The sequence below is a fragment of the Monodelphis domestica genome, chromosome 4 (assembly GCF_027887165.1).
Source record: "Monodelphis domestica isolate mMonDom1 chromosome 4, mMonDom1.pri, whole genome shotgun sequence".
NCBI classification, from domain to species: Eukaryota; Metazoa; Chordata; class Mammalia; order Didelphimorphia; family Didelphidae; genus Monodelphis; species Monodelphis domestica.
The window spans coordinates 304,896,639-304,921,963 of NC_077230.1; the positions used below are offsets into that span (position 1 = coordinate 304,896,639).

General features: G+C 38.3%; 2 protein-coding genes across 11 annotated transcripts in view; one reads left to right on the plus strand and one right to left on the minus strand.

Moving 5' to 3' along the window:
- The window catches only part of FRY (FRY microtubule binding protein), a 502,970-nt gene that overhangs the window by 464,787 nt on the left and 12,858 nt on the right, over positions 1–25,325 (plus strand). For 5 of the 10 annotated variants that reach the window (XM_056825138.1, XM_056825139.1, XM_056825140.1 and 2 more), the window contains 7 exons: positions 598–798; positions 1,288–1,449; positions 5,733–5,899; positions 8,590–8,779; positions 12,681–12,830; positions 14,658–14,756; positions 16,980–17,063. In XM_056825138.1, the coding sequence (XP_056681116.1) occupies positions 598–798; positions 1,288–1,449; positions 5,733–5,899; positions 8,590–8,779; positions 12,681–12,830; positions 14,658–14,756; positions 16,980–17,063 (1,053 nt within the window). The remainder of the gene's footprint in view (positions 1–597; positions 799–1,287; positions 1,450–5,732; positions 5,900–8,589; positions 8,780–12,680; positions 12,831–14,657; positions 14,757–16,979; positions 17,064–25,325) is intronic. The other 5 variants (XM_056825142.1, XM_056825143.1, XM_056825144.1 and 2 more) reach the window with 1 other exon arrangement.
- The window catches only part of ZAR1L (zygote arrest 1 like), a 28,222-nt gene continuing 25,108 nt past the window's right edge, over positions 22,212–25,325 (minus strand). Inside the window, exon 4 of the mRNA XM_056825148.1 lies at positions 22,212–23,513. Coding sequence (XP_056681126.1) covers positions 23,469–23,513 — 45 coding nt within the window. The 3' untranslated portion in view covers positions 22,212–23,468. The remainder of the gene's footprint in view (positions 23,514–25,325) is intronic.

The following is a 25,325-nucleotide window of genomic DNA, read 5'->3' on the forward strand; positions in this document are numbered from 1 at the left end:
TGATAGCCCTTAACACTGCATTTTATCTTTATTGGCTGCAAAAACTGCTGTGGCAGAAACCAGTGGGGATGTTTACCTTCTGTTCTAGGTTAAATACACAAAGGATTTGGGGAGTGTAGGGCATGTCTATGGAACATACAGCCTTTTTATTTTTTTCCTATAAACAGCCTTAGTCATAAAGGTCTTTTCAAGGGCTTTACTTCTATTAATTATTTAGAACCTTTTTTCTTATGGATTTTTTAAAACAAATGTTCTCATCATTGAGCAAAATCAGTGTTTAAAAATGTAAAGTTACTTGGCATGCTAAAGAGAAATAATAATATAAATAAAAATAGCTTGCATTTTTTTCTGTCTTCTATTTGTAGAATTAATTAGTAATGGTAGAGGTTTCTCCTTTCAACTGAAATATACGTTTCTATGAATACTGTTTGCTTTTTTCACATCCTACAAAAATAACTAGCCCACAGTGTCATTTCGGTGGACACATTCATTGTTTAGATTTTTTTCCTAAAGTAAGCAAACTAATGAAATGTGTGAAAGTGTAATTGTGTAATAAGAGTGGCATCAAAATCAAGCTTACATGGATGATGATTTCAGGGTGAAAGCATGGACAATTTCAACTGGGGAGTGCGCAGGCGTTCCCTGGATAGCCTGGACAAGTGTGATATGCAGCTATTGGAGGAGAGCCAACTTTCAGGAAGTACTCCCAGCCTAAATAAAATGAACCATGAAGATTCAGATGAGTCATCAGAGGAGGAGGACCTCCCAACCAGCCAGATCCTGGAGCACACCGATCTAGTAAGTAGTCCCTTTCCTACTTTACAAATTGACAGATTTGTTCTAATTGATTTAAGTTTCCTGTTGCAGCTTAAACTTTCCAAAGCTTCTGGATGAGAATCTGGGACCATGGGCTTTGTCTAATTGGAGTAGGTTATTTTGTTTTTCTGTAGGTGGCAAAGAATCAAAAAATAACAACTCTTAGACAGACATCACAAACCTAGAAAGCAAGCACCAAACCCCTGTCTTCTGAATTTTTAGGAAACATGTGAAGCCCCATGATGTCGTTTAAGAAAAAGACAAGAAACACTTTAATAAACCTGCACCAGGATACTGATACCTATTGCTGTGGGTTAAGCTTAAATAACTAGAAATAAATTTGAGGGGGGAAATGAATGCCCAGGAGAGGGAAAACTAATGAATAGCCATGAAACAGAGCACCTGTGTAAAGAGCATAGACACATTTGAAAAAGAGTCTCTTCACACCATTTTTTCTCTTTCTTTAAACAGATCATGACCCTTTCCCCCTCTGAGGAGGCAAATCACATGGACTCGCTCACCATATCATGTGATACGACTACTGCTGACCCTCATGCTTTTAACACCAGAACTTCTAGCTTTGACGTTTCTTTGACTGATATGAATAATCTGCAGGTGTCTGAGGGTTCTAAGGTGAAGGACTTTTGGGAGTTCTATCATTGTAGCTCCTTTTAAATTCCACTTTTTAAATAGTTTTGATTTTTCTAAGATTTCTCTGGGATTGATTGTGGGCAACACATTCTTTTCTTCCTCTTAACTCCATTTAAAGCTATGTGAAGAGTGTGCCCATGGGATGCATCTTGACTTGTTTCCCTACCAGATTCCTGCATGCTGATCTTCTTGGTTTAAAAAATAATGATTTGGGGCCTTTTGAATGAAGCATTTTGCACTTTCTGTGTAGTTCAAGAGCTGCTGATTAACGGCAAAATCCAAACTGTATATGTCTGAAGTTGCAGAGCCTGGGGAATCATTGCAGCTGTTCTCTGAACTGAATTGTATGAAACAGTGTTCACTTGGGTGTGGGTGTGCATGTTTTCTTGTGAGATTTTTCCATATGTGGGAACCAATTGTGTAGTTTGCCCATGGCATTCAATTCTTGCCCTTTGGCATATCCTCAGAAATTTTCCATGCCAATCACAGTATTAGGCTAGCTTTGCACAAAACAGTTCTTGCCAGAAGTCTGAAGTGAATCGTGAATTATGGACAGAATTTCCTTATTAAGAAAGGTTGGTTTTTTAAAATCTCTTTTGATTTATGTAAATTTCCCTTTATTTGTAACTTTTATCAGGATAAGCAAACAAATCCTGCCCACAAAACTATCTACTCTACTCTATGCTTCCATATTACACCTATGGATGGGGGATTAGATTTATGATTTCACTGACGCAGGGAACCCCTAGGTAAGGAAACTCTACCAATTTTAGTCAGCACCTTCTTTGCAACATATTATCTTGAATAATTGCTTAGAGATGAAAGATTAAATAACTCATCCAGGGTCCCACAGGCACTATGTGTCAGAAATGGGACTTGAACCCAGGCTTCCGGATTTCAAAGCCCGCTCTCTGCCCTCCACTCCACAATACCTTTCTACGCGTGTGTGATTTGGATTAACCATAACTGAACTTGGCAGAGTTCTTTAAGATTCGCAGTTTTCTACATATACTATCTCAGTTGATCTTCATAACAGGTTCATGAGACAGACACTGCAGGTATTATTATCCCCATTGTTATATAAGAAATATCTCTTCTCTGAGTTCACATGGTAGGTAAATGCTGCCAAAATTTACCACAGTGCAGAAATTATAGAGGTAAATACCTAGATTTTAATATTAAGCTCAAGAGTAGGTTCAGGCCTCAGAGAAAACAACAAATCTGAACAATCATTAGGATTCTGACAAGGCTCCTTATAGGCAAAATTACATCATAATGACAGAAATTATTATTTTACATATTGCAATCTTGAACATTCTTCTTTAACATTCCATGTTAACGTTCTTTAACATTCCATGAATGTTAAAGAGAAGGTAGATCCATAATCCCATATTTCCTTCAATATCATAAAAGTTGAACAAACTTGGTTAAATAGTCATAATCTTATAAATGTCCTTAGCCTCATCAAATGCTATAGGCAAACTGAGTCAGATTATAGATTAAACTACAGTTAGAGGAATTAGAATTAGATGATTCACAAATGAGCTAATCAAGAAGTGCCCAAGGAGTCAGGGATAGCTGAGATTTTCCTGCTGGCTTCTTATCTAAGGAATGCTTAAGGCTCTTAAATAAATTTTTCCATCCCATGGGACAGGTCTAGGTCAAGTGAGGTTAATGTTAACAGAAGACAGTCTTCCAGTTAACCAAAAGTGGCAGAAGGAATAAAAGAAAATCAAAGATTGCCATTACACCATTTTACAGATGAAGAGAGGCTCAGAAGTGATATGACTTCACTGTGTTTGTATAGCTAGTATCAGTAGTGCTTCTTTTTAAAAGAAATTTTAAAGTAGTAGAAAGACCAACAAGTTCCTGCTGGATTATTCATATAGACTGACTTAATTTTCCTGGGTTTGATTATATTTTATAGTTAAGTAGGGAAAAAAGAAAGGAGTGGGGAGGCTTGAGAAAGACAGTATAGGATGATTTTTTTTTCAACTCTAAAAGCTCACTGGTCAGTCAGCAAGCACCAATTACTATTTGCCAGGCACTGAGCTACAACTCCTTACAGATTTAATTCATTTGTAGATTTCTAATTCTTCCCAAATGCTTGAATATCGCAAATACCATGTAAAACAAAATCTACTCAAGTTCTTCCTGCTCAGAACATGATGAAACATGACAAAAGTCCACAGTTCTTTAAAAAGGATTCCTATGAACAAGTTTCATAGTACACTCCCCACCCCCCTTTCAAGCAAGTTCCATTTTTTAATATCATGAAATGCTCCAAGCTCACTTTATAATATGTATCTCATGAGGTCATGGGAAGCCATAAACTGAAAAGGATCACAAGTGAGAAAATCTATATTTCATAACTTTTATTTTTGTCTAGATCAGTGGTTTCATCATTATGAGGAATTCCCCATATGCTCATTGTCTGTAACTTATAGTCTTAAAGAGTTGTTCAGAGTACTGAGAGGTCAAATGACTTAACAGAACTAGATGTCAGAGGGGGAATTTGAACCCTCGACTTCCTGACTCCATGGCTGGCCCCTTCTCCACTCTCCCTCATTGGACTTCTCATTTTACTACTGGGCTGACAGCTTCTAATGACCTAGAGTAAATGTAGTTTAGATGAGGTACATTTCTGGGTTGACCTCATTATATAAGCTCTAGGACCAGGATCTTTGCCAAGTTAGCATAATTTTTTCCCCAAAATTCCAAGAAGAGAGTCTTTCTGACTGGATGGAATATAAAGTACCAGGGATCTCCCCTTAAGTGTAGAAATTGTTTCCCTGAAATTCTTTGTCAAAAGAAAATGGCATTGCAATTTCTTTCCATATTAAAATGTTTCATTTTCATTATTTTCTCTATTTTTCTACTTCTATTTCTACAAAACCCAGCTTCCACATGGAGAAAGCTAGCTAAAAGTTGACATTTTTAGGGCATGCCCAAATACAACTTTTTTTTTTTTATTCTGAAAAAGTTTATCTCATTGCTAAGTTAGTCATTGTAATCAATGCAAAGCCATTCATCCTTCTTCATGGAGGTTGAGTTCTTGCATTGGTTGAGCTTTTTGTGAAATAGAGAACCCCCAAATCCTTCAAAAAAAAACTCAGATCATACCATGACAGCAAAGCTGTGATTTACAAGGAATAAAGAACTGGAGCTGATAAAACCCAGAAGTTAGTTCCTACTCCCTAAAGTTTTGACAACATAGCCTAATAATGAAAAATCCTTTCTTCTTATTTCCTACTTTAAAATTCCTATGAATTCACCTGGTCCTTTGGCCCTATTCATATTATTTTCAAATGCCACACACCCAGGAGGTTGTCAGATATTAACTTGTGATAATCTTTCATTGTGGCTCTTGATTACATTCAAGTAAAAAATTTTTTCTCCTTTTTTGGGATTTGTTTTTGTTTTAAGAAACTGACTCACCAAAGCATATCCATGTGCTTTTTTTCACTTTCCTCTTCTGCTCCATGATCCAGTTGCCTTCCTTCCTCTCTTAACAGAACAATCAGTTCTCTGGCTGGTTTCCCCCTGGCCCAGGTTCAGGCACACCCTCCTTTTCCGTTTCTTTACAGTCTTTTTCCTGCCCTTCAGCAGTCCTAGTTCAGCTCTGTTTCATAGACCTTTCACTTGGATGCCCAGCTCAGCCAAGGCAGCTCTTCCCTTCAAATCTGTCATCCTTAGTGGTCTTCCCTAGGGCCAAAATGTATAGCTAGTGCATCTTAGGACATTCCCAATTTGGAAACGGCCAACAGAAAACTCATCTGACTCTGAGTCACAAGATCCAAGGTACTTTTGCATCAGAGTTCTAGGTTCAAAGCTGTCAGACTTCTTTCCAGGCTCCGCGGTGCACTAAGAACTGCATTAAGTTTAGGAGTCAGAAGAGGTGGATCCTCATCCCAGCTTTGCCAATGAGACTAGTATGGCCTACACTTCTCTGGGCCCCATTTCCTCATATCTAAAATAAGGGCATCAGACAAGGGTATCTCTGTAAGATCCTGTCCAGCTTCCCATGGCATGATTCTATAAAAGAAGAAAGACTAGGAAAAGAGCGAACAATATTTATTAGAGGTTTTCAGAAATGAGGAAATCGTGAGCTAGGAGGAAGATTTTTTGGAATATTCATGCCTTCGTTCCTATCATTCTAAAGATTTCACCCTTTCTTTTTTGACATTTTTCTTTGCTTTTAGCAAATTTTCCCATTAACACTTTTCCTTACACATTTGGTTTTTCCTCTCTATTCTTCCTTTCAGGCTGATGGTGTCAATGATGAAGAAGACACTACAGTGCATGAAGATGAACTTTCTGGTTCTATCAATGAACTCCCAGCGACATTTGAGTGCAGTGACAGCTTCAGCCTAGACATGACTGAGGCTGAAGAGAAAGGGGACCGAGCATTGGATCAGTTTACTCTTGCAAGGTAAAAAAAAAAAGTTCCTAAGGCACAGAGTGGTGCCATTTCGTAGCCTTATTTTAGCTCAAGTATAACTAAGTACCTTCTTAACTCTTTTAACAATGCAAAATATATATTAAGTACTTACTGTGAGTAAGGTTAGGCTGTGTAGTCCTAAATAGTCAAATGTGAAGTCTAGCACTTTACAAATATTAACTCATTTGAGCCTTACAACAACCCTGGGAGGTAGATGTTATCATGATCCCTGTTTTGCTGATGAAGAAAATATTAAAGTGACGTGCTTAGGGTCATACAACTAGTAATCGAGGTCAGTTTGAACTCAGATCATTTATATCTGCTTTTCTCCAGTGTTCCCAGGGTCACCAATCCAATTCATAACAGTGAGGCTTCTAAGTAGGACTTTATGTGAGAAGCAACTAAAAAAATAATCCCTGCCCTCCAGGAGTTTACATTTTACTAGCTTTTCACTTTCCATGACATTTTCTCTCTGTCCTCCATGCCTTTGCACAGATGGTAGCCCTTGTCTGGTGAGTTCTTTTTCCTCACCTTCACTTAATAAAATCCCTAACTTCCTTCAAAGTACTCCTCAGAAACCACCTTCTCCATGAAGCCTTCTCTGATCCCTCCAGTTATTATTGTTCCACCTGAAATTTCAAAGCATATGCAGAGTATTTCATTATTTACTTATATGTTGCTTCCTTCTAGAAGAATCGAAGTGAGCCCCTTAAGGTTAGAGACGGTTTCATTTTAGGCTTTGCGTAGTGTCTTGGTTATAAAAGTTGGTTGTGGAATTGGAGAGTACAACAGATAAACAAACAAATCTAAGCTAAATTGAGAATGGTGAGAATATTAGCAAACTGAATCACTTAACACAGCTTCAGCTAAGTGCAGACAGATAATGGCTCCCCCAGTCTGTTGCCTCTCCTTAACCAATGGGCCTATTTGACCATTTGACCCTCTGTTCTCAGGCTCCCAGATCAGTTGGGTTGCAGCCATCCCACCTCATACTGTGCAGATTTCCTGCACATCAAAATATCATCAAACATCATTTTCCATCAAAACAAAGGCTTCACATAAAAAAGCAAGAAAGGTGTGTGTGGTAAAATTTGTGTAGGTTTTAAAAACCTTAAAGATAATAAATATTGGGCAAGACTGGAAATAGGAGGCTTTTTATAAACTACAAGATGTAAGTTCTTTTAAATGATTAGCTTTCAACATGGAGGCTGAAATTTGAAGATATGTTTCATTTGGCCTGAGAGCATCAGCAGAGAAAGGCTAGGAAAAGACAAAGACAATTTCCTTGTACTAAAACCCAGAGAGTGACCTTGGAGAGACCATAGGAAAGTGCTAAAAACACAAGGAATTCCTGAATCTACTCACTGTTAAAGGCACAAGATAAAAACAGAGTAGAAGCTTTAAATATTACTATGGAAAAAATCCTCTATTGAAATGGATAGATCTGAACATCTCTCTTGATCCATAGAGAGGCAATGGATAAATAGTATAAGATAAGGCACACATTGTCTAGCTTTGTCAGTGTTTCAATTTGTTTTTAACTGTACTTTGTGGTTAGAAGGGATTATTCAAAAGTATCAGTGATAGGGAAAAGGCATCAAAAAACTTTGGGAGGGGGGGATCCTTTCATATGGAGAACAGATTCAGTCAATGAAACTCAAAAGAAGTATGATGTCAGGAGCTTAAGAAAGATATGGATGGTGGTCAGCTGGGTGACTCAGTGTATTGAGATCCAGGACTAGAGATAGGAGGTCCTAGGTTCAAATCTGGCCTCAGGTACTTTCTAGCTGTGTGACCCTACATAAAGCTAACCCTCTCCATTCTCTCTCTCTCTCTCTCTCTCTCTCTCTCTCTCTCTCTCTCTCTCTCTCTCTCTCTCTCTCTCTCTCTCTCTCACACGTTCCCTTACTCCCCCTTTGTCCTTCTCCCTTTCCCTGCCTCATTTTCTCTGCCTCTCTTGATCTAATCTCTCTATCATTTTATTCTTTCTGATATTTAAATTATACATTTACTAATATTCTTTCTCTTTTTCTGTTATCTTTCTCTTTTTAAAGGCTATAGGTGGAATTATGGAGACATATAGAACATCAAAGAATTATAGACTCATAAGAATATAGATTTAAACTAGCAAGGACCTTAAAAGCCATCAAGTCCAGCCCTCTTATTTTATAGATGAGAAAACTGAGTCATACAGAAGTTAGGCAGCCCACTCAGGTTCACACCAGTAACATTTGAGGTGGGATGTGAACCCAGATCTTCTTGAAATACAGATCTGTTCCCCAATGCCTCATGATACCTTGCAGTTTGGAATAAAGGACAAATCAATCAATTAAAACAATTAAAAAGTAAATAGCCTTAAAGCACAAAAATTAATTAAAAATCAAAGCAAAAATATCCCTTAGTCTAGATAATGACAAAATTGGAAACTTAGAAGAACAAACCATTTCCAAAAGATAAAAGAGTATATAGAGAGAGATTGAGTTCTGTTCTAGAACCACAGAAGAGTGCTGGAGAGATAAGAAAATGAAAAGCCAGGACTAAAAGCAGCCTTAGAGAAAAGTGATAGAAAGTGGTCTATTTCATTTTTCTGGTCAGAGTTTAGCGCTTCTGAAGATTTGGTGTCAGTTTCTTCAAAACACATGACTTGGCAATATTGGCAAAGCTAGTTTCTTCTCTTCTAGCTATGGAGATGGAGACAGGGGCATCTCTCCACCTCCTTCGCCTTTCTTCTCTGCCATACTGGCTGCTTTTCAGCCAGCTGCATGCGATGATGCTGAAGAAGCCTGGCGCAGTCATATCAACCAGCTTATGGGCGACTCAGATGGCTCCTGTGCCGTGTATACATTTCATGTGTTCTCCTCCTTGTTTAAGGTAAGTCTTTGAATGAGGGCATTCTAGGCTTAGACTTATATGAGTAACTCCAGAAGTATAGCCCTTGCTGCTCACTAGGATTCTCTTTAATTTCCCAACCTAAATCCTTCTTTCCTTTATACAAAAATTCCCCTTAGAAAATTGGTTAGAAATGCTTATTATATCTTTTTCTCAGTCACTCTAGCCCCTTCTAAAATTGTCATCTCCAACAGGCAGAGGCAGACAGGCACAGCTGAGTGGCACCATCTGCCACCCACATTCCTGTACCCTCACTGCCTCAGTACTTTGTTTTGGTCTCTACCTCTCCTTTTCCTTTCTCCCATCTCTCTTCAATTCACTTCCTCCTTTTATATACTACATTTCTTCTTTGTGTCTTTACCTCCCATCCATTTTTAAGACATGCCAGTGGCAACTATGAACATGACTTACTCCCATTCATAGCAATCATGTGAACTGAGCTAATGAAGGCCATTCTCTACAACTCCTCTCTGAATATTTCTTTCTAACTTGACTTTTTACTCTCCACTGACTCAAAGGCAAAGTGCAGGCATACTCACCTCCAAACAGTACAAATGAAAGACTTCTCTCTCTCTTACTCTCTCTCTTTCTTTCTTTCTCTTTCTCTCTCTCTCTCTCTCTCACTCTCTTTTTCTCTTTCTTTTCTTCTCTCTCTTCTTCTTCTTTTCTTTCCTCTCTCTTTTCCATCCTCTCTTTTTCTGTCTCTTCCTCTGTCTCTCTTTGTTTCTGTCTATTTTGCTCTGCCTCTGTCTCTCATATCTTCTTTGAACCTGACCTAATCTTTTTTCTTCCCTTTTTTATAAATTTTCCTTTTATACTATGAACTTAATGATCATCAACAAACACAAACATCCCGGTAAAAACGAACATAAAAGGGGATATTATAGGAAACTATGAACTTGTTACATATGACTTAGTGGCTATTATAGTTAACACTATAGTAATAAAATGGCCCTTTGTGTTACCTTCAGAGCTCCTCTTTGTTTTCTCCTGGGTTTTCAGTGTTCTGTACTAGTCTTTTCTTTCCATATGTTGTTCTATTTCTCTTTCTATGCAGTAATTCACTCCACACCATCCCAAGCCCTCCCTTTTAACAAATAAATGGACTCCATCAAAACAAATGAAAACACTGCTCCTTCGACCTAACTTTAAATTTTCCATTTCACCATCTGCCCAAGAATTGGTCTGGGCTTCTCACTGTCCACTGTCTGACCTGGTTTGTGTACTCTGGCAATGACTGTCTCAGCCCATGCCTCTCCTTGCTCCACACTTTCACCATTCTTGACTCAGCTTTCCTAGTAATTGACCCCAACTCTCACTTGTGCACCGGACTGCTCATCATTGTCTCTACATAATCATTCACTTACCTTCTGTCCTAATCTTGCCCCCATTCACCCCATTGGGGCAGGTACCTAGGACACAGCCCCTCATTGGAACTAGGCAGTTAGGGCTATTAGCAGACATATCACAATACCATCCACCCAGTGAAAGAACGAGGGCAACTGGAGGGCCTGGAGAACACTGACTCTCTCCAGACCCTCTGCAAAAGCACTTGGCCTACTGTGGGGCTATCAAGGGGGCTACACATATAAAACACAAAGGATTTCAGGGCTGTGCACCCCAGAAGACTGGGCCCCTAACAGGGGAGAAGGTGCACCAGCATCCATCGCTTCTGAGGCAGAGTTTTCTGGAAAACTAAGCTACCCTGTTGGAAGAGGATATTAGAGAGCAAATCTCTGACTTGAACGTTTGCCCTTTAGGGAGAATCCAAACAGCTGCTTCTGATGAAGGCCCCGGCCTTGCCTCAATGTTAATCTGTTCCTAAATTCTAAATAAGCGCTTAGCTGTATTGTTAACCACCAAGCCTTGGTTCCTGCATACAACTGGCCTCCTCCATGAGAGTTCCACTTTTTTCCACCTATGTCCTCTCCCAGCCCTCTGATGCTTATTTGCCCAGGCATTGGTTCACATGTCAGAATTGGCCTAACCAAATATTTGTCTCCTCATCCCTCCTTCAACTTTGATTTAACAGACTTATTTAGCCATTAAATGTGTTCCTGTATGAATAATACTTGCCTTGCCTGTCGCCTCACTAGGCGGAAAGAATACTATCCTTAATAGGAAGAAGATTCACAATAAACTGAGCAAAGAAGGGAAGTTTTGCTTTGTTTTTGTCACATGTCTGTAGTGGAGGACAAATATAAGGAATACACTCTTTGACCTATGCTATTGCCTTGAATTTTTCAATAGATAGCATTCTGTCTTTGTCATCAGAATTTTTTTCTTCACTTAGACAATGGTCTCTTTTATAATAAAATGGTTTAAATTTATTCAGAAAAATTCTCAAATTTATTTCATAGCCATTTCCATAAAATGCTACCTGATAATAATGGAAGCATATTGTGTAGCACGTGTTCTGTGCAGATGCCTCACGTCCAGTTTTCTTATAATTAATCCTCTGTAGCCTTTGCCAGATGGTGTCTGTTTACCATTTTCCCCATTTATTTTCTTTTGAGCCTCCATATCTTATGTTTAGATATGTAGACATGAGTTTAATTAAAGTGGAATTTTTATTGAAAAAAGGAAAAAGAAAGAAAACATGAGTAGTGCTATCTATAACTTTAGAAAACATACTGTATTCTTTCAATTCAACCAGTAGTTTTTCCTTTATAAATTTGCTGTGTAGTCCTCCTGGAGGCAGGCCTCAGGCATCCTCAACTGAAGACAAGCACTTAGAGCTAAAAGGGTTGTTTGTCAACTAATAGTGGTTTTGAACTAAATGAGGAAACCTGAATCTTTAATTCCTGTCCTCATGAAGATCTCCAATGTTCATTTATCTCCAAAATGTCAAAGCCCAAACATCCTTGTGTCAGCATAGAAAATGGATCTTAAGCACCCATTTTTATTTTTGCCTTATGTTTGGCGTCCTAATAAAGGGCCGCTGAACAGAGCTGGCCTGGGCCTCGGGAGCCCTGGGGTCTAGTTCTCACTGTGTCTCACTGTTTGGTCTTACACAAGTCAGGTCATTTCTCTGACCCCAAGTTGTCCTCTTTTATAAGATGGAGGAACTAGACTAGGGGTTGATAACCTTACCTGACTCTAAAATGTTTGGGATTCTATTATTCCTCTCATGTTATTTTCAGAAGAGACCTTGCCAAGCACCACAGATACATACAGGGTGGCCTAAAAAATGTCATTTTGAGCAATAAAGGCCTAAACTATTAAAGGGTTTTGGGATGCCTGTGTAAATTCTCAGACGATTCTTTCATCTGATTTAGATAAGATTTTTTTTTAAGTGATGAACCAAATTCTCCTAATGTAAATACTTTCACTACCCCAGGACACTGAATATATATATTCAGGGTGTTGTTCCAATAGCTCAAAAAGCTGTATCTTATCTTTCTTTCTGAGAGAGCAGATCCTTTGGGCTTGAAATATTTTTCTCTTTGGTTTTTAGCCATCTTGGTTGGGGATCCTAGGTTCTGTGCATCTTGGGGATCCATTTATCCCCAAAAAATGCTATTTTACTGCTGACAAAGTGGGTACAAGAAATAGCAGTGTGCCATCCAAAAAGAAGGGGAATTTGTAGGAATAACTGCATTCTTCCTTGAATATATATGAATACACAGAACCCACTCATATAATAAAAAACAATTGTTTCGATCACCTCGGCTTCTGCTTGGCCTCACAAGATTATTTATGTAGGAGACTTTTTAAAACAAATATTTACTTCCCTTCAAGGAGAAAAAAACTTGTTTCTCACTTGTTCTCATTGTTTGAAGAAGAAAAAAATTTTAAAAATAGTTTGAGGCAAGGAAGACAATTCAATTTCAAGTATGAAAGATGCCAATGAATTGGGGGGGATGTTGTATGTATTTTTCAGAATATTCAGAAAAGGTTCTGCTTCCTGACTTGTGATGCAGCCAGTTATCTTGGAGACAACCTTCGGGGGATTGGCTCCAAATTTGTTAGTTCTTCCCAAATGCTGACTTCTTGTTCTGAATGTCCGACACTTTTTGTGGATGCCGAGACGGTGAGTATCCTCCATCAGTCACTCTTAGATTAACAGGGAATGGCAGGCTCAGTGTAGACAGGTAGTCAATCAGCAAACCTTCATAAAGTGCTTACTATGTGCAAGGCACTCATCTAAGTCCTAAGAGCTAAGACTTTGTGGCTTGGAGATAGGAAGTGGCGCACTGGACTTGGAGTCAGGAAGACTTGAAATTAAAATCCAACCTCAGTCACTTAATCTCTGCCTACCTTAGTTTCCTCATCTGTAAAATGGAGATAATAATAATACATACCTCCCATGGCTATTGTGAAAGTCAAATGAGATCATATTTGCAAAAGACTTTGCAAACCTTAAAGTGCAATATAAATGCCAGCTAATGTTGTTTGGAGAAGAAAATGGGAAGCCACTCCAGTATTTTTGCCAAGAAAATAAGGTCATAAAGACTCAAATATGACTGAAAAATGACCAAAAAACAATATCAACAAAATATTATTGCTGCCTTTACAGAATTTATTTTAACTTTAATGTTTGCAAACAGTTATATATGGAAGATGGAAGATGATAAAGGCTTTTGAGATCTCTCTGCAAAAAAAAATAGAGAGAGAGAGAGAAAGAGAGAAGAGAGAGAGAGAGAGAGAGAGAGAGAGAGAGGGAGAGAGAGAGAGAGAGAGAGAAAGAAATATATACTCAACCTAAGTCTGGGCATGAGCTTCTCAAAGAATCAAATGATAAATCAGTTCTTGCCAACCAATTCATAAAGTTCCCTCTATAGAGGGGATAGATGCTATACACTGTGTTGAAAATGCAAAGAACAATATAATCTCCACCTCTGAGGATCTTCTATCCTTGGCACCTATCCCATAAAACAGGCAAGACTAACCCACTATAAATAGTATTATATAAAAGGAAGAATGATGGATAAGACTATGGACTTGGGATCTGAGTACAAATCCCACTTCAGTCCCTTGTGCTTGGTTTCTTCATTGCTAAAATGAGAGAGGTGGACTTGATGACTTCCAAGATTAGTGCCATCCCTAAATCCTATCCATCTTGGATCCTTCATGCAGCATACCAGCAAATTCTCATCATTTCTGGCTTCTAAGTCAAGTTACTCGAACATCAGGCACTGCTCTTCCCCGCTACCACTCCAGGCAGGAAAATATCTCACTGCCCTTTGGGAAAATACCATGCTGACTGAGAGTGATGGATTTGGTCACATGAATATAAATCTTCTAGCAAACCTACTACTTTTTTTTTTAACCAATTACATGTAATAACAAATTTCCATGTTAAGTTTTCCCAAACCAACTACTTTAATTTCCATTTTCTTTCCACTCCACAATCCTTCCTCTCCTGTAGTTTGCAATGCTTATACCATTGTTTAGCAATTGTTGTTGTTCAGTCATTTCAGACTTTTTGGGAACCTATTTGAGGTTTTCTTGGCAAAAATACTGGAGTGGTCTGACATTTCTTTCTCTGGCTCATTTTACAGATGACAAAACTGAGGCAAATAGAATTAAGGGACTTGCATCCCTTAATTGTACTAGTCATACAACTAGTACATGTGTGAGACTGGATTTGAACTCAGAGAGATGAATTTTCCTGACTCCATACCCAGCACACTATCCATTATGCTGCCGACACACACATATATGTATAATATATACTCCTATATGTATATATTGTTTTATAATTTTATATGTACTCAATGTCCATCAGTTTCTATATATACTCCCACCAGCCCTTGCGGTATTTCTGATTAGAGCTTCTTCTCAATAAGTACAGTCATGCCTTTAAATTTGTTTATAATTAATCTAATTATTGTAAAACTTCTTCCTGTGTCTTCAGCTCCTATCTTGTGGACTCCTTGACAAGCTCAAGTTCAGTGTTCTGGAACTGCAGGAATATCTGGACACCTACAACAACAGAAAAGAAGCCACTCTCTCGGTAAGCCACGTTTCTTCTTCGCTAAGTGTGGCTGATAAGCCATAAAAGAACATTTGGACTGGGAGTCCAAGTATCTGGATTCCAAGCTCAGTTCTGTTGCTTTCCACCAGGAAGAACTGAGACCTTTTAGAGAAGACGACCTAGAAGAAGGGCTCTTGTGGCTCTCCTTCTGGGGTTGTCAGAATCTTAAAGCCTCTTGTGGGGTAGAGATAGTGAATGCTTTTTGCCTTTACAGAGATCAGAATGTGAATTTAAGATCAAGAGTGGAATGGTCATGGGTTCAATTGTTAGTAACAGTCTTAGAAAGAAATATATCAGGTATTGCTCTCGACTCTGTAGTAACTCTACTAAGAAACCAATGAGGAAAAAAAGCGAGCATCTCTTTTGAGAGGTCATCCCCTTAATTGCTGAAGATGTTTTTGCAGGGATTTGAAGTCAAGTCCAGGCACTCTCAAGCTCTTCCAACTGGACTGTCTCTTGCTGAGTTTGTTGAAATGGTACATGGTTCTATTTCTGAAAAGTTTTAAGATTTCTTTAAAAATTAAGTCATATGTAAACCCAATAGGGTTTTTCACCCTTTAAAAGGGTCCTTGCAATGGATCCTTTGAAAGAGTGCATGGTTCTATTTCTGAAAAGTTGTGGGTAAGAAGGGTTTCTTTTTCATAAATTAAGTCATATTTAAACATAATAAGGTTCCTCACCTGTGATGGAACCTTTTAAAAAGCAAAGAAATTGTTTTAGGTGAGTATCTTTTAATTTATTTATTTTAATAATCCTCATCTTTATAAACTCTAATAACTCTATTTTGTCAACATGATAAGGAAGAAACCATTCCATTAATTAATAATGGAATTGAATATTGAATATTCACTCAGTGAATAGAATCCTGGTCCTGGAGTCATATATGACATTAGTTCAAATCTAGCCTCAGTCACTTCATAGTTCTGTGACCTTGGGCAATTTTTTTAACCTCTGTCTACTTCAGTTTCCTTATCTGTTAAATGGGGATTTATAGCATCTACCTCCCAGAATTATTGTGATGGTCAAATGAAATAAATCTCAGAGTTGGAAAAGACCTTAGAGATCATCTTACCTGACCATTTTATTTGACTGGTGAGGAAATGAAAGCCAGGAGAGGTTAATTAACTTGAGCTAAGGCACACAGTGTCAGGCCCCAGTCTCCTGACTCCTCACCCAGTGTTCTTTTCCAGCATATCTGATCCTCTCTTTTCTTTTGATTCCTCTCCTCTCGTTTCTTTCCCTTGCCATTTTCTCCTGTATTGATGTCCTTTCCTGCTGACTTCTGTAACCATCATATGCCTTTTTCTTTTTAACTTTAAGTTAGAAAACTGACCCATCACATTAGACACTTCTAATCTCTACATCTCCTGACAATTTTCATGTTATTAGAGATTCACTGTGTCTTAGCAGCCAAAAAACACTACTTCTTTGCTTTTTTCTTAAAATTAAAAAAAAAAGGGTTTTGGTTCATCTTTCTTCTAAATGCTTCAAATACCAGAAATCAGATAATTAAAATATTACCATCCTGGAGATTATCATATTGTAGAGACACCAGAGTGTGCCTGTTTACCTAGAAGATCCAAATCACATTCGCCTAAACCAAAGCTTATAAAAGTCTAATGTAACAACAGCCTCTAAAGGTGACAGTTGTATTCTCTCTTATTTAGAACACTTATTTCGACTTATTTAGAACACCAGTGTTCTAAAGAGGCTCCATACTTTGTGAATTTCTGCATTTTGCTATTCAAAATGGAAAGAGAAATGTAGACCTTAAATGTCCTAGGTAAAAACCTCTATTAAATAGGGGCTTATGAAATATATTTTCTGGATTTGAGATTCTAACAGTGCTAAAATTAAGAGTTAAGATGATCATTGAACCCATACAGAGATAAAATATGCTTATAATATATAGTCTCAACCAAGTTTAAAAGAAAATGTTGTTTTCTAAAAAATTGTGCTAAAACTGAGTTAAGGTGACCATTGAACCCATACAGAGAGAAAATATGCGTATAACTTTGACCCAGCTTAAAAGAAGATCCAAATCTAAGATCCAGAGATTTTTTCTAAAAATTCACCAAAGCAAAAGCCTATTATGCCAAGTGAATAAAGACAGAGAAGAATTAACATTAAAATATTCTCAAGCCATCACTGAACCTATCTTCTTGCTTCTATTTCTGATGCCTGTCTTTTTTCTGAAAACAGTGGCTTGCAAATTGCAAGGCAACATTTGCAGGAGGATCACGAGATGGAGTAATTACCTGTCAACCAGGAGACTCAGAAGAAAAGGTAATAAAAGATTGTTAGTATTTTTGTCTTCTGTGCTTTGACATGGTGTGTTGGTTTTTGTCCCTCTGCTCCCCACCCCCATAAAAGGTCTGTGAACTGAGCTCATAGTGTAATGTTGGTTTTGATGTGTGAAATTTAAAATGTAGAACTTGTTTTATAAAATATCGAGTCAGATTTGAGTGTAGGATGTGAGAAAAGGGTGATATGTGGCATGAATTTGTATAAAAGCAGATGGCCTTAGTGTTGGTAGATATAGGAATCTCTCTCTTATTTGAGAGAGCGTGGCAGTATATTATTGTGCATTTGTTTGCTTTTTTTAAGTAACAGAGGTATATAAATATGCATCCTCTGATTTTCTGCTTACCACTTAACTATGCTAATTATCTTCTAACACATTTTATTACTCCAGCAAATGAAAATTTTTATAAACTCTCACTTTGCCAAACCACTAGTGTGGTAGAATTTAAGACCTAGAAGATGGAACCTTAGAGATCATCTAACCTGACTTCCCCCTCCCCATTTGCAGATGAGGAAACTGGGGTCCAGGGAGATCAAAAGACCTGCTCATGGTCACACAGCTAGTGAGTAGCAAAGCCAGGAATAGAAGTCAGGTCTTCGGACTCCCACTCCAGTGCTCTTTCTGCTATCCAACACACTAATTAGATTTCTCAAAACACTTGAAGTTGCTATACATCTTTCAGTAGGATTGCCAATCATAATGTAAGTTACCTCATTAATTTTAATACTACAATTTAGAATTATTTCACAGTCTTGCAAGACATCTTATAAATGTGTGGCATTGTTATAAATGAGAATATGGATAATACTGTTCCCAATTCATCACCACTGCTAAAAGAGGCAACCAAAGCTTGTGCCCTCCTGAGAGTAGACCAGTAGCGCCATATGCTTTTTGTAGCCTATGGTGAGTGTAAAAAGAACCCAGTCATGAATTACTGACTATTTCAAGCCTAGTTTGGTAATAATGGCTGAAAATAACCCCTGCTGAAGGGACCATTGCCATGAACATGTTTATTTTTAAGATTTTAGGATATAGAAATGAAAGGGACTTTAGAGATTCTCTAGGCTGACCCCTTCATTTTACAATTAAGTAAAGGTCCAGAGAAGTTGTCACTTGTCAAGCCCAAGGCAACAAATCCCATGTACTTTCCACAGTATTACACTCCCTTCTCTTTCTTTTCAACTCCAAGTTGGTAGCATCCAACACCTAAGTTCAGAGAGGTACCACCTTTTACAGCCTTAGGCTTGCACCCTTTTATTATTACACTCTTATTAGACTAGTCAAAAGATGAGCAGACAGAGTAGGAAACCAAACATAAAAAGTTTCCTCCTTTAACTTGAGATACTTGGAAAGGGTAACAGAGAGAAGTCTTTGCTTTCCACATGACTACTTGAGAATACAGAGCAAGTTTTTGTTTGTGGAACAGCCATAAAGGGGCCTTCTTAAATAATGCAATTGGCTTTTTAAAAAATAATCATAAATTTGGCAAACTTCTTTTATTGGGTAACGAAAAGAACACTAGATTTGGAGGCAGAGTCCCCGGATTCTAATCCTGACTTTGCTGTTTACTACCTGTGTGACCTTGGGCAAGTCACTTAAATTCTCTTAGCCTCAGTTTCCTCATCTATAAAATGGATGCCAGCTCTAAATCTGTGATTCTATGAGCCTGTGACTAGATATAAACAATTATGTATACACAGGAGGCCAGAACTAAAACTTTAGGCTTGTATTGGGGGGGGGGTGGCCTCTTCTGACCCCCTGGCTCAAATCTGGCTCAAAGCTAATTCACTATTAAAAAAAAAAAATCCCATACAATAACTCAGGCTAACAAAACAACAGATTCTGGGTGTCCCAAGAATCTTAGCGCCATTTTAAGTCATTAAAGGCATTCACACAATGTATCTTCCATTAGGGCATAAATTTCTTTCATGAATATCATTTCATTTGTTGTATTTGTATTCCTAATAACTAGCATAATGTCTAGCACACAGTGGGCACTTTATAAATATTTGTGCCCATAAATCATTGAAATAATATTCCTTTGTTTACTCAGCCTCAGTTCTGAGGCTGGTACTTGTCTCATCTTCCAAGTTTATGGTCACCCCCTCCCACCCCAAGGGATAAGGAACTTGCTCAGTCATAAAAACTCTGGCTTCCCCAATTTGTATAGTCCACAAAATTCATAATATTATTAAAAGGCAAAGTCCAGGATGGTTCTTTCACTCCATCCCTTAATGTTCCTTGGCTTTAGCTCCTTCAGACAACCAATCAGTTAAAAACAACAACAACGATTATTTCATTTAGTGAAATTAAGAGGAAGTAAAAGAACTACAATTTTTAGGGCAAATGTCCTTGTATTTGGCTTCTCTCTTTAAAACAGCTCCCTCCCATGCCCTAAAATGCACTCTAGTACTGCTACTAATCCCTATTATCACTTCTGGGTAGGGCCAAGGCTAATCACAATAACAATGCCTAGCATCTATATGGTACTTTATGATTTGCAAGTAACAAATATATATTATCTCCTTTGTTCCTTGCAACCACCCTGGGAGGTAGGTGCTACTATCCCCATTTTACAGAGAAGGAGACTGAGGCAAAAGAGAATTAAAGAACTTGCCCAAGGTCATACACCTAGTCAGGTCTTACCTATGCAAGACCTGTACTCTCTCCACTATACCACCTAGCTGCCTGAAGGTAGATACAATAAGGTGCAACATTCGGGGTGGAATGCAACAAGAGACTTTTTACAAATGCATGATTTTGTGCCTGACCGGTCCATTCTCCCTAATAGGTTGGGATTTATTTTTTGGTGTATTTGATGGCTGCACCACTAATGAAAATTTGAGGATTGAGAGAAGACCAGGAAAGCCATTCATATATATATATATATATATATACATATATATATATATATATATATATATATATTCAGCACTGTGTGCTGTCAGGGCAGTAATGGTTTCCATATTCAGGAAGAAAAAAACAACATAAAATCTAGTAGCTACCCTTAAGGAACTTAAAACCCAGGTTGTTGACCGAACATCCATAAAAAATTAGTGAACAGTTGAAGGTGAGATATGTAAACAAGCAGTTGGGAGAAATATCTCCTCTCTGAGTTCATTTGGAAGGTAACTGCTGTCAAATCGATATTTACCACAGCACAGAAATTATGGAGGTAAAAACCTAAGTTTTATTATTACGTTTAAGCATAGTTTCAGAGAAACCACGAATGATTACAAGGATTCTGATGAGACTTCTTAGAGGAAAAATTATGGCAGAGTAACAGAGAAATAATTCCTTTATATATTGCAATCATGTACATTCAGGGGGCAGCTGGGTAGCTCAGTGAATTGAGAGCCGGGCCTAGAGATGGGAGATCCTAGGTTCAAATCTGGTCTCAGACACTTCCCAGCTGTGTGACCCTGGGCAAGTCACTTGACCCCCCACCCCATTGCCTAGCCCTTACCACTCTTCAGTCTGTGTATTGGCTCCAAGACAGAAGGTAAGGGTTTAAAAAAAAAATCATGTACGTTCCTCTTAGGCCATAAAAGTTAAAGAAACAATAAATCCGTAATCCCATACTTTCTTCAGTGTCATTAACGTTATATATTATATATAGTTAGTATTAATCTCATATGTATCCTAAGAAAATAAACCTTTTTAAAAAACTCTATAGGTAAATTTAGTCAGATTACAGATTAAACTATTTTTAGAAGATTCCCAATTAAGCTGATTGAGAAAAATTTATATGTCCCCAAGGAGGGATAAGGCAGTTCGATGGCACAGTGGATAGAACACTGGGCTTGGAATCAGGAAGATTCATGTTCCTCAGTCCAAATCTGGCCTCAGATACTTTCTAACTATGTGACTATCGACAAGTCATTGAACCCTGTTTGCCTCAGTTTCTTCATCTGTCAAATGAGCTGGAGAAGAAAATGGCAAACACCCCAGTATCTTTGCCTAGAAAACTTGAAATAGGGTCAGGCAGAGTGAGCCAGGGACAGTTGATATGCTTTTTCTGAGGAATGTATATATAATTAGAGGTGAGAATGAGATTAGTCAGGGAAGGCTTTTTAGAGAAGCTGTGTTGAGGGACATGGGATTAACTATTTACTTTCACTTCTTTAACACCAACTGGACTTTGAATAGCAAAGTTAGTATCAGCAATTGGGAGGTGGCCCACACATTTCCTGAGTGCCCTTGCCAAGAAAAGGTTGCCCACACCATGAAGAAAAATAACAGAAGAAGCTGTTTAGCATTCTTTGGGCAGCCTGGACTATATTTAACAGACTGAGGCTAGTCCGGAGACCTAAGTTTGGTCAGCTTAAAATTGCTCTAACTTGATAATTTAGGCAAAGGAAAGTAGTTTTTCTAAATTGCTCAAATAATAGCCTCACTTTGGCTCTTTATTTTGCCAGTAGAAATCTGAAAATAGAGCAGTACCTGACACAAAATTCATATAGCATACAAGCCTTAGGAAAGTAGCCATCAACTGATTTGCTATTATGAGTACAGAAAAAAGCTTGAGTTGGGTCAGTTGATGAAGGAGGCCATTTTTTTTCTAATTTGAACTATATATACTCTCTGGCCTCAAACCCCAAAGCAGTTCACCAGAAAAGTTAAGACCCCAAACAGTTTGCTTTTTCATGGCTCCTTTCAGTTCACATTCTTTTTAGAAGCATAACTATTTTTTAAACTCGTTGTCTTTGTATGTCTTCATATTTTAAATCGTATGTCTTCATATCAATTCTAAGGCAGAAATAGAGAAGGGTTAAGTGACTTGCCCAAAGTCACACAGCTAGAAATATCTGAGGCCAGAGTTGAATTCAGTAAGATGGGTTTTCCTGAATCCAGGCCTGGCACTCTATCCACTGTGCCACCTCGATGCCCCTCTCTATTTCTTTTTGAATAACTTTTTTCCTCCCGATGTATTTATAAGAAACTGGAACCTTGAGGAATGTAAAGGGCCCCATATATCTTAGAGATAGATAAAATAGGAGCAAAAGTTAAATCTATGTCTGGGGCATTAATTTTCATTTAAATAGATCAAAATATGCCAATAACAAATATTGAGGTGTTTTCTGTTTCTGGTGTGTATGTGTGTGTATGTATTTTGTGATGTAAGGGCTAGTAAAAACCTTACTAATCCAGTAACCGAGTAAAGAATCCCTTTTCTCCTTCCTAGCTATATTCATTCAACACAGTAGGGTACATCATGGAAACAGAAATGATGAGCAACATTTAAAAGGACACATAAGTAGTAGAAAAAGCATTTATTAAGCAATTAGTATTTGCCAGTGATTGTACTGAGTCCTAGGAATACAATACAACAGAAAATAAGTCAGCTACTGCCTCAAGGAACTTCCATTATTTTTTTTTCCCATGGTTACATCATTCATGTTTTCTTACCTCCCCTGATCCCTCCCCCTTTCTGGAGTTGACAAGCAATTCCACTGGGTTATATATACATACATACATACATATATATAATCATTCGAACCCATTTCCATATTATTCATTTTTGTGAAAGAGCAATCCTTTAAAACCAAAACTATAAATCATATACCCAAATAAATAAGTGATAAGTCATGTTTTCTTCTGGATTTCTACTCCCACAGTTCTTTTTCTAGATGTGAATAGCATTCTTTCTCATAAGTCCCTCAATTATCCTGCATCATTGCATTGCTTTTAGTAACAAAGTCAATCATATTTGATCATCCCACAATGTTACAGTCTCTGTGTATAATATTCTCCTGGTTCTGCTTATTTCATGGTGCATCAGTTCATGGAGGTCTTTCCGTTCTTATAAAAGTCCATCAATTCATCCTAAGAAACTCCCATTCTAAGGGAGGAAAGGAATATATACGAAAGAGTAGCAAAGCCTAAAGAAGTAAGAGAAGTTCCTGACGAGGACAAAGTCTAGAATGATTCTGAAAAGTCATGGGCTGACCATGGAGTAAACATAGCTGGCAGGGGGATTAGGGACAAGCTTACTGCCACCCAGGAGGAGATTCATAGAGGGGAAGGAATTGCCAGCAGGAAGATGGCCACTGGCATGGTGCTTCAGAAGGAAAACAAATTAATTTCTCCCCATCATACCAAGACCTACACCAACCTAAAGCTCCCTTTCCCGATAGTCTTTGTTCATTTCCCTCCATTTGAAAGAGACATAAGTGAAAGAGCTCAGGAAGAGTCTCTGGAAGAGAGAAATCAAATGTTTTTTTGTTGGATATTGAATGCTTCTTTTCCACTGCTCTCTAGAATTGGAAATATATCAAAGCAATAAGGAGTCAGAGGCACCAGAAAACTTAATAGCTGAAAAGCAATTACCGACTGGATACCTGATTCAGTTGGCTATCAGCAGTAGCTTTTTTCCAGAGTTCGATTCAGTATCCCAAGGATTCTTGAATCCTTGTTTTAAAGATTTGGTCCTAAAAAAAGAAGAGGGAGGCCATTATTGGAAGGAGATGAATTATCCTTCAAGAGAAAAAAGTGCTAGATAAATGATTTCTATTTCCTGATAATTGTGTCTTTGATCCTCTTGGGCAATATGTAAAGGCTTCTAGTCTTAATTTCAACTTGTAGTTGTATCTCCTATACGTGTCCTCTCAGCTTGACCACTTCCAAAAAGGAGAGGAAAATGCCTTTATCTGACTTGAACTCCATGGGTAGGAATTCTATTGAGGGGTCATGGTGAATTAATTTATACAAAAGGCATATGAATATAGCCTTGGCTGCTATTTGGCGAAAGAAGAACATTTACAATTATTTCTGCTGACATTGAGGGAGCAGATGAAAGAATTGGTTTAAGGGGCAGTTGGGGGGTCGGGGGGCGGCTGGATAGAGAGCCCAGGCCAGGAGATGGGAAGGCCCAGGGTACACATTTGGCCTCAGACACTTCCTAGCTGAGCAAGTCACTTACCCCAATCACCTAGCCCTTATACTTTCCCATCGTAGAACCAATAGTATCAGTTCTAAGACAGAAAGTAAGGTTTAAAAAAAAAATTGGTTTAGAAATTTGCCCTTGACTTGGGTTATCCATGAGTCATCATTACAACCATATGTCTGGTTTCTTGGGAAAGCAAAAGGTGTTCCAGTTCCATCTTTGGCTGCACTGACAGTGAGGCGCTCAGTTGGAAAGAGAACCAAAGCAGTATATTGTGAGTGTCGGGTGTCCCGTACACATTCCTGAGCCCCAAAGGGTCCGAGAGAAGCAGAATCCCTACATGACTCTCTCCTAGGCTAACTCCCAGCCCTGAAGACCTCCCAGGCAATGCCTCGGCCTGATATCAGCAACCTGAGACTCCAGCAACTTGTCCTCCCGTGCCCGAAGACTTCCTGTGGGGGAAAGCTCTCCATCATCGCCCATTGGAGAGCCCTAAAACTGTCGTAGACAACTTCATGGGACCATGCATTCAGGCCTAAGTTAATGGGTAAAAAGAAAAGCAGTATTCTATCTAGTCCTGAGTTTTTCCTGACTGCCCTTGTCTAATCTAATCAAAGCAGTAAATAATGAGGTGGCCCTCTAACACGCACACAGAGTCCACCCCTAATACAGCGTTGGGAGCAAAGACTGCACTGAGAGCGCATACAGACACCTTCCTAGCTTTAATAGAAAAAAAAGAAAATGTAATTTGTTAGTGAATAAGCCAAATGTAAAGGCCACAATCTATGCTTAATTGATAGCTCAGAGATCATTACCACTTAGAGCAACAGAAAGAGAGTAATCATGATAAACATGGAAATGGCTTTGAATAGAGATAGAAAAATAGTATTTAATTACTGCGACATCAGCATCATCTCCTAAAATTCTGAACATGGCATTAACTTAGGTGCGGAATTAGGCTGAGGAGGACTCTGATCGGATTGTTAAATTTGTGCCATTTGAGAACTAAGTATAAGAAAGGAAGCTTGCCAGAGGTTTGGATAGCAAAAATGTTAAAAGCTTCACTCTTTATTCTCTTAAGCTGATGACTAATTCTGCTTGCTTGATCCTTAAATGAACCATTTGGGGGAAGGGGAGGTAAGTGAGGTAGCTCAGTGGATAGAGAGCCAGGCCCAGAGATAGGAGGTCCTGAGTTCAAATCTGACCTTAAACAGTTCCTAGCAATGTAAACCCAGGCAAGCCACTTAATCCCCATTGCCTGGCCCTTACCACTCTTCTGCCTTGGAACCAGCACATAGTATTGATTCTCATACAGAAGGGAAGGGTTTTGTGTTGTTTTTTTAATGAGCCATTTGGG